A 9,160-nucleotide genomic window follows, 5' to 3' on the forward strand; every position below is an offset into this window, starting at 1 on the left:
TGATTACTTTTATATGAAGTAAAAAAAAAAATAGGCAAAACTATCCTATCCTATTAGAAGTCAGGAAAGGTCAGTTAGTAACCAGGGTTAGTGACTGAAAGAGACCAGGAGAGGGAAGCTTCTGGCGATGCTGGAAAGGTTCTGTTTCTTGATCCGGGTGCTGGTTACCAATGTATATTCAATTTGTGCCTTTTTCTGTATGTATATTACACTTAAGTTTTTTTAAGTAACACATCTTATTTGAGAGAAAACAGGAAAATACAGATATGTTTTTAAAATTTTTAAATCACCCACAGTCCGACTATCTACAGATAACTACTGTTAAATTTTTGGATTATTTCCTTACAGTCTTTTTTGAAGCCAGTGTGCACACGCTCCCTCTTCCCTTTCCCTCCCGCCCTCCACATATTCACACAAACATATTTTGCTAAATTAGGTTTATTCACCTTTAGTTTTAGTTCTGCTTTTTTATCTTTACTTAAAGTTAATCCGCATCATCAAATATTCATTTTATAAACTACTGCAATGTATTCCTTTGAACATATGTGCTCTAATACATTTAATCAATTGCCCATTCTTGTATTTTTTATTATTATTTATTATTCAAAAACAATCTGTGCACGATATCACACTCTCACTCCTAGAAGAGGAGCTACTGGGTCACAAACATTCTCTAAGCCCTCCATTCGTTCTATATTTCCCTCCAGAAAGGTGGCACCTATTTACAGTCCCACCGGCAAGGTGGGAGGGCTCCTTGTATCCTAATCCAGCCCCATGTCATTAATTATTATTTCTATTTGTTTTTAAGATGGTGTTCCTTAAAACAGGACTAAGAGATCTGCCTCCGAGCACCGCAGCGGCTCTCTGCCCGGGCGCGCGGGCTGCAGACCAGACTCGGCCCGCAGTGCGGCCCCGCGCGCGCCCGGTCGCCGTGGCAACCGCAGAGCGCGGCTGCGCCCACAGACCAGCCTGCCTCTGAGGCGGAGAGGGATGCCGAGGCCCGGGCATGGAGCTGCCGGATCCGGTTCGCCAGCGGCTGGGGAACTTCAGCCGGACAGTGTTCAGCGACTCCAGCCGAACCGGGCCGGAGTACAACGAGGGTCCGGGTGAGTGGCCGAGGCCCGGCGCCGGGGGCGTGGCCCGCTGCGGGCCTGGCGCGGGCTTCGGAGCGGCCAGGTTTTGCCCGGACCTAAGATGGCGGTTTCACCTTCTGCTGGTTCTCCGCGGTGCGGAGAGTTCCTTGGAGGAGGGGCCAGGCCGGGGACTGAGGCTGGGGCGCCCCCGGGCTCAGACCCCGGGCCTGGTCTGATCGTGCTGCGGCCGCCTGGCCGGGTCATTGCAAGCGAGGCAGCAGGGGTCCAGTCTTTGCGCTGCGTGAGGCTCCGCGCTGCCTGGGCAGAGGCTCAATATAACAACATAAAAGCGGCCCCGGCAGCACCAGCAGGGCCTGCTCCCTCCGCGAAGGCCGACGTTGCCTTTCCTCTGCGGTGCCCGCCCTGGCTTTTCTGGCCAGGATGGGGCAAACTGTCTAAACAATCAGCTCCCCTTCCCACTCCCCCAACTCCCACACCAGTGAAATAGCTTTGCCTTTTCTCTTTGCCTAGCAGAACAGGTACGTTCTCCACAAGGCCGTTTTCCCGCAGAATGAAAAAAAAATCTTTTTTAATGAGTCATTTTAAACTGCTATCCACTCCAGAGTGGCAGCTGCCATTCTAAGCAGGGCCTTTAACAGAATTTGCCCCTTTCCCTGCCTATACCTTCTCCTCCCGTATATATAACTCTTCCTTTAAATCTGGTAACAAAACACCACTTTGAACATGATGACAAGTGATAACGCAGTTTCCTCCTTCTAAATCATGATGATAGCGTACTGTCAACCAAGACCATGTGGTTTTCATCATTGAAGTCTGCTGGAAAGTACATATCTTTTCCTCTGCTTGGTTTTAGGGATTTTTAAAAGGGGGCAGGGAAAAGCAAAGTCAGTTTCTGTAGTTGTCATCTTGATCACTTTCCTGTCCCCGAAATATAGATCTCTTTATGATTTAGGATGTACTGGCCGGCCCGGTGGCGCACTGCTACAGTGTGTCGCTTGGGAAGCGCGGCGGCGCTCCCGCCGAGGGTTCGGATCCCACATACAGACCGGTTCCCGCTCACTGGGTGAGCGAGGCGCGGGAGCAACACCGAGGGTTGCAATCCCGTTGCCGGTCCCCGGTCCAGTACGGGGGCAACACTGAGGGTTGCGATCCGTTGCCGGACATGGAAAAAGACAAAAAAAAAAAAAAAAAAAAAAAAAAAAGAAATAGAGATCTCTTTATGATTTAGGATGTGCAGAAAAAAACGTGAAGAATTAGGTGTCCATATTTCTGATTCTAAGACTGAGGCTTAACAGGCAGTAAAATCTGATAATTGCTCGTTGTCCTTCTGTGAAATAAATAAAATAAAATTTGATGATTCAAGGTATAGGGGATCAGCAGACTTTCTCTGAAAAATGCCATATAGTAAATATTTTAAACTTTGCAGGCCACATGGTCTCTGCAGCAGCCATAGAGAATAGTAATTGGATAGGTATGGCTGTGTTCCATTAAAACTTTATCTATGGACACCGAAATTTGAATTTCATATGGTTTTCACTTGTCACAAAACATTAATCTTTGACTTCTTCCCCCCAACCATTTAAGATGTGAAAAAACATTTTTAACTCACTGTACAGAAACAGGCAGCTGGCCAGTAGTTTGTCTACCCCTGATTTATGTTATATAATGTTTTAATTTGAATTCCATTTATAGAATTCAGCTTGAACTTTTGCAGAATTTAGTAAACTCATGTCTTGTGCTTTCAGCTCAATTTACATATTAACTTGATTCTCAATTGCATGATTATAAGTTTGAGCTGTTGAAATATGGACATAGCATAACTTTTAAAATGTTCATGTGCAAAATTTCTAACGTAAAAGCTTTTTTGCAAAATTTTCAAAATTTACAGTTTCCGCTCCAAAGGCACTAAAATTTTCAGCTTAACCAATTTATCATTGTTTTCCCACCTTTTCTTCTTTGTGGATCTGAAATAGGTTTGATTATTTGTACTGTAATTACAAGTTTATACCATGTCCACAGCTGACCAAGAATTGTACTGTTGTTATGGAAAAAACCCTAGGCTGGTGAATTGTCTTCAGATTTAACAGATTTTAAGAATTTATTCCTTTATCAGTGGTAATTTAATAAATAGGTGCAAGTAAAAGTAGATCATAATAAATAGGCATATTCTTGTAGCTAAAGGAAACCACTCGCTGTTAGAGACCGTGATTATTTCTTACATTAAAAATTTACTAAATGATAGATAAAAAAAAGTGGAGAAAAATAAAAAATGATCTTTTTAAGAAATTTGTTTATTTTAACTTGCACTGTGCTGATCCCATTATAAGAAATTTATTTTAGAGCCTTTGTAAAATCTTACATTTACAATTGTTTTCAAAATACAGTTATGTGCTGCATAACAACTTTTTGGTCACTGCGTATACAATGATGGTCCCATAAGATTATAATGGAGCTGAAAAATCCTTACCAAGCAGTGATATAATGTTATAGGGTATCATAGAACAGTGCATTACTCACATGTCTGTGGTAATGCTGGTAAAAACAAACTTACTGCCAGTCATATAAAAGTCTAGCACATACAGTTATGTACAGTACATAATACCTGATAAAGATAATAAACGACTATGTTGCTGATTTATGTATTTACTGTACTATAGTTTTTATTGTTATTTTAGAGTATACTCCTTCTACTTATAAAAAAAAAAAAGAAACTGTAAAACAGCCTCAGGCAGGTGCTTCAAGAGGTGTTCTAGAAGAAGGCATTGTTATCATAGGAAATGTCACCTCCATTCGTGTTATTGCCCCTGAAGACCTTCCAGTGGGACGAGATATATAGGTAGAAGACAATGATATTAATGATCCTGACCTTGTGTAGACCTAGGCTATTGTGTGTTTGTGTCTTAGTTTTTAACAAAAAAATTTTAGAAATAAAAAAAAAAAGAAATTTTAAAAATAGGAAGATGCTTATTGAATAAAGATACAAAGATAAAAATATTTTTGTATGGCTGTACAGTGTGTTTGTGTTTTAAGCTAAGTGTTATTACAGAAGTCAAAAAGTTAAAAAATTAAAGAGTTTGTAAAGTTAAGTTATAGTAAGGTAAGCTTACTTTATTATTGAAGAAAAAATATTTTTTAATAAATTTAATGTAGCCTAAGTGTACAGTGTTTATAAAGTCTACAGTAGTGTGCAGTAGTGTCCTAGCTTTCACATTAACTCACCACTCATTCACTGACTTACCCGGAGCAACTTCAGGTCCTGCAAGTTCCATTTATAGTAAGTACCCTATACTCACTAGCATATCGTTTTTTATCTTTTATGCTGTATTTTTATTGTGCCTTCTCTATGTTTAGATACACAAACACCATTGTGTTATAGTTGCCTGTGCTACTCAGTACAGTAACATGCTGTACAAGTTTGTAGCCTAGGAGCAATAGACTATACCCTATAGCCTAGGTGTGTAGTAGGCTATACCATCTAGGTCTGTGTAAGTACACCCTATGATGCTCACACAATGACGAGATCGCCTAATGACACATTTCTCAGTACATATACCTGTCATTAAGTGATGCATAACTGTATGTATCTGCTCTTAAGGTTTTAGTCAAATTTAAGATGTTTTTGGTAAAAATTTGATTTTAAAAATCAAATTTTTAATTTAGGACTCTTCTCCCTCACATAAAAGCAAAAGGTATTATGTAGTCAACCTTAGAATAATGGAACTCATGTATCACAAATGGTTACACTGGTAATGTCCTTATGACAGTATGTTTCATTAATTCATTCTTTCTGTTTATGTGTATTTGGTATTCACTGTCATGTAAAGCAAGATGTAGGTTATATGATGGTCTCAAATTTGGGTAGGACATGGTCTGTGCTTACCATGAGACTTGATATAAGTAGAAGTAATATTTGTTGAGTGCCTACTAAGCATGCCAAGCATGGTTCTAGAGTGACATAATTATATTATCTCTAATCCTCACAAGTAGCCTCGGAGGTAGTTTTAATGTTACCATTTTACAGATGAAGAAATTGAGGCACAAAGAGGTTAAATAATTTATCCGAAGTCTGGCATCCAGGGTGGTGGGAGTTTGGGAGTTCTGAGTTTACTTGGACTCTAACGCCTGTGATCTCTTCAGTATACCAAAGTGTGTCTCAGGTGAGAGGAGTGTGGTTCTTTGTTAACACTTCTTATACAAAGTCTAAAGTGATAAGTACCAAGAGGAGAAAGAGATTTCTGCTGAGGTTAGGGAATGTGATGAAGGAAGGATTTATGGAAAAGGTGGCATTGAACTGAGCATTAAAGAATGGGTGGGATTTTGGTATGCTGAAGGAAGCATATATTTAATTATGTCTGATTATAATTTGGGGAGATTAGTTTTTGTATGAGCTTAGTTTATATGTGAAAGATTCGTCTTTATGTATTTTATGTGTTCATTTTAAAGACTTTACATAGAACTCTACAAAGGAGGCAGTGATCATTATTATCTGTTCAATAGGACTTATATTAATATTCCACATTTAATCTTTACCAGTATTGTGCAAAAAAGTCAGCAAATTGTAATGACAAAATGATAAAGTAATTGAAAAATATGAAATGTACTCCCAAGTAGCCAATATTTGAACTAAATGGTAAGAGGAGAATATTCCTTTTACTGTCAATGATTATGAATAGACTTAAAGTTTGGAGTTTTATTGTGCCAATACTATAGTTATTCTAAGGAACAAAAGGATTTATAGGGCATAGACCAGAATTAAGAGTTTGTTTCTTTTCTTTCTATTTCTGTAGATAATGAAATGGTCTCCAGTTTGGCATTGCAGATGTCACTTTATTTTAACACTTACTTTTTTCCACTTTGGTGGGTGAGCTGCATTATGATGCTTCAGATAAAGGTAAGATTATGCTTTAATATTTCTGCTGAGCCCCCTTGTGCCCATCCATGACATTGTTACATTATCAATAAAATTAAAGTTCCTAATATTTTTTTTCTATCCCAGGTCAGTATTACTATACGTGAGATTTTACAAACTTTTTTTTTTAGTATTCAATCTTGCCTGATTACTACAAATTCATCGTGATCACTGTTATCATCCTAATAACCTTAATTGAAGCCATCCGGTTATATCTGGGCTACATGGGTAACCTACAGGAGAAGGTAGGCTCTTTCTGTCTTTCTCTTAGTGCGACACATAAGCACAGTAAGGTTTTCATAGCAAGTGAAAGGCAGTGACGTATGGTAGAAAGAGTTTACGCCTGGATCCAACTTTACCACTTCTGCCACTGAGGTCCATTTGCTTAACCTCTTGAGTCCTGGTTGCCTTATATATGAGATGGGGAAAATAATATTTACTTCACAGGTTTGTTGGGATTAAATGAAATGATATATATGAAGTACTTGAACATAGTAGGCATTTAAGAATTGGTAGCTTTCCCTCTTCTCGTCGGTCTTGAAAATACTTGATCAGTTAAATCCTGAATAAGAAAATGAGGGGAAATTATAAGCTCATTTCCTATACCAGGACCATGTTTTCTGAATCATCATGCTGCCTGTATTAGTCCCGTTTGTGTTGCTTAATACACAGTACACGTAACTGGGTGATTTATAAGAAAATGAAATTTTTGCTTACAGTTTCTGAGGCTGGGAAGTCCAAAGTCCATCTGGTGGTGGTGACAGTGACCCAGGGGTCTCACATTGCAAGACTGTGGAAGCAGAGAGAGAGAAAAACAGACTCTCCTCTTCTTTTAAAGCCCCCAGAACCACCCCTCCGACCACCATTTTTAATCTACTCACTACAGCACAGGCCTACAATCCAATCATCTCCTCAAGTCTCCACCTTTCAATTACCATAATAGGATTTCCCACCCTCTTAACAGTCACAGTGGAGGCTAAGTTTCTAATACATAAAACTTGGGAGACACAACTCAAGCCTCAGTGAGTTTTGAGGGGGACATAATTCAATCCACTACACTGCGTAAGCATTTATAGTTACCAGAGTGTAGGGTTAATGCTTAAAGATTTATGTGGTTTTCTAGGCCCTTCACAATGAGGCCCCAACCAGCCTATCTTACTGTATTTCTTGCTGTTGCCTAACCCAACCATCCGTTCCAGGCTGAGGTGTTGATTCCCAGTCTTGCTTGTTTCATGTGTTTGCTTGCTTACCTTCTTGCCTCTTCCTCTTTCTACACAACTGTAAAAGCCTGTGTCCTTGACATCTGTTTCACTCTCTTATTTCTTGTGGCATTTAGTCTATACCTCTAAATTTTGCTTTTAATTATTCACTAAAGTGTTGTATTCTAGGATTATTTCACATAAGTTAGTATTCTCATCAACACTATAAATTCTCAGAGGACAAGGACCATGTCATATTCCTTTTGAATTACTCACAGAGCCCATAATGTAGGTTCTTAGTAGTTCTAAGTACTTATCTTAAACAAGATACTGTATTTTACTGATCTTATTACTCTTGATGTGTGTCATTGCAGGTTCCTGAGTTGGCTGGCTTTTGGCTTTTGAGCCTTCTATTGCAGTTACCTTTAATTCTTTTCTTGCTCTTTAATGAAGGGCTAACGAATCTGCCCTTGGAAAAGGCGGTACATATCATCTTCACTCTCTTCCTTACTTTCCAAGTTGTTGCAGCATTTCTTACTTTGAGGAGAATGGTCAATCAGTTGGCAACTCGTTTCCACCTCCAAGACTTTGACCGGCTTTCTGCAAATAGAGAAGATGCGAGAAGGGTGAGGTCATGTATAGAAGAGATTTGACCCAGTGCTGTTTAGTGAAAATCTGAAAGATCATTCTAGAAGACAGCAAGAGTTAGGAACACATCATAGATCCAGCATGTGAAAAGGGACAAAGCAAGTATTTTGAATTTTGTACTATCTAGCTCTGAAATTCCGAAGTTGGGGGCAATGATAAGACTTTGTATAGTACGTAAAAGCACTACATGTGAACCCTAGAACCTAGATATTGTCTACTTGATGCCAAATTTCTTAATTTTTTTGATGTTGTTGACTTTTTGAGGTGTATAGAAATCTATTACTGGTTGTAGTTTACCAGCTTTACTGTAATATTTCTAGTTATGGTCTGTAACTAGAAATGTGTACATTTTCCATAAACTCACTGGTTATCCGTATCTTGGCTGATCAATATCTAACTGTGTTTCTTGAAGCACATGGAAATGCCTAACAATATTCTTGTGTATTAGACTATATTTATAAACCAAGAGACCAAATTTTCATGCCTGCTAGGGTCAAATTCTAACCTCAGTCTTTATTATACTGAGGTTAAGAAGAAAACAGGTGGATTATCATGATATTTAGGAATATTTTTGTTATAAAATTGTAACTTTCATAAGGCCATTTTCAGTATTTGTGTTGGTGGTGGGGTGCAAATGTTTTTACAATAAATTATAAAATATTAATGTTGAAGTGTCAGCAATAAATCATTCCTGTCTTGTGCAGTTTTTTGGGCTATAAGTATTTTTATTACAAAGTTGCAAGGGAAGGAATGTGGGAAAATAGCCTAAATGATTCATTTTCAAGAATAGCTTAACAACGGTTGCTTGACTAACTTATGGTGTGATAGTGCCTGAAAGTGCACTTTCCCAAAGGTGACTTCTCAAGGTGGTGGCTGGTCACCTTGTTCTTTTTACTTCCTGGTTCTTCTTCCTCCTCAGGACTTCTGGTGGGCCTTTTTTGCAGGCTTGTACTGAGCCCACCCCTTTACACCAGAGGGAAGGGGACAACAAATGCCTTACAAGGAAGTAATAAAACTTAGACGACATTTGAGAAGATTGTGCACTCCATAGTACTCAGCCAATGAGAAAGAAGGGGAGGAAGTTGCGCACTAGAGAATAAATTGCAGGATGTAATGTAATTGCAGGCATGCCTGTCCCGTTCACAGACACCTGGACCTTGCAAGGCTGTTATTAAAGTTTTGCATCGCTGTACCTTGGGTCTCCGTACCCATCCTTTGGCATTGGACAGGTGAGGGCATTTCTCACAAGGAAGGAGAAAAAAAGAAATATTAAAGAGTCTTCTATGCAGCATGCATTGTAGAAGACACAT

At 39.1% G+C, this 9,160-nt stretch overlaps 1 protein-coding gene across 2 annotated transcripts; it reads left to right on the forward strand.

Annotated features, from left to right (window-relative positions):
• The first annotated feature begins 956 nt into the window (after positions 1-956).
• On the forward strand, positions 957-8,556 carry TMEM17 (transmembrane protein 17). Of its 2 annotated transcripts, XM_008571089.1 has the most exons (4): positions 957-1,106; positions 5,882-5,985; positions 6,135-6,248; positions 7,577-8,556. In XM_008571089.1, the coding sequence occupies exons 1-4, from the start codon at positions 1,007-1,009 to the stop codon at positions 7,853-7,855; spliced, it is 597 nt and encodes a 198-aa protein (XP_008569311.1). In that variant the 5' UTR covers positions 957-1,006; the 3' UTR covers positions 7,856-8,556. The 2 variants fall into 2 exon arrangements, with proteins under 2 accessions (XP_008569311.1, XP_008569312.1); XM_008571090.1 differs by lacking the exon at positions 6,135-6,248.
• Positions 8,557-9,160: the final 604 nt, after the last annotated feature.

The sequence above is a fragment of the Galeopterus variegatus genome, unplaced genomic scaffold (assembly GCF_000696425.1).
Source record: "Galeopterus variegatus unplaced genomic scaffold, G_variegatus-3.0.2 Scaffold659, whole genome shotgun sequence".
Taxonomy (NCBI): domain Eukaryota; kingdom Metazoa; phylum Chordata; class Mammalia; order Dermoptera; family Cynocephalidae; genus Galeopterus; species Galeopterus variegatus.

What these genes read in the sequence shown, in the direction of transcription:
- TMEM17 (XM_008571089.1), top strand. Translation starts at nt 1,007, where the DNA reads ATGGAGCTGCCGGATCCGGTTCGCCAGCGGCTGGGGAACTTCAGCCGG. An exon ending in TTATGATGCTTCAGATAAAG is followed by an intron (nt 5,986 to 6,134) that starts GTAAGATTATGC and finishes TTTTTTTTTTAG; the next exon opens with TATTCAATCTTGCCTGATTA. An exon ending in TGGGTAACCTACAGGAGAAG is followed by an intron (nt 6,249 to 7,576) that starts GTAGGCTCTTTC and finishes GTGTCATTGCAG; the next exon opens with GTTCCTGAGTTGGCTGGCTT.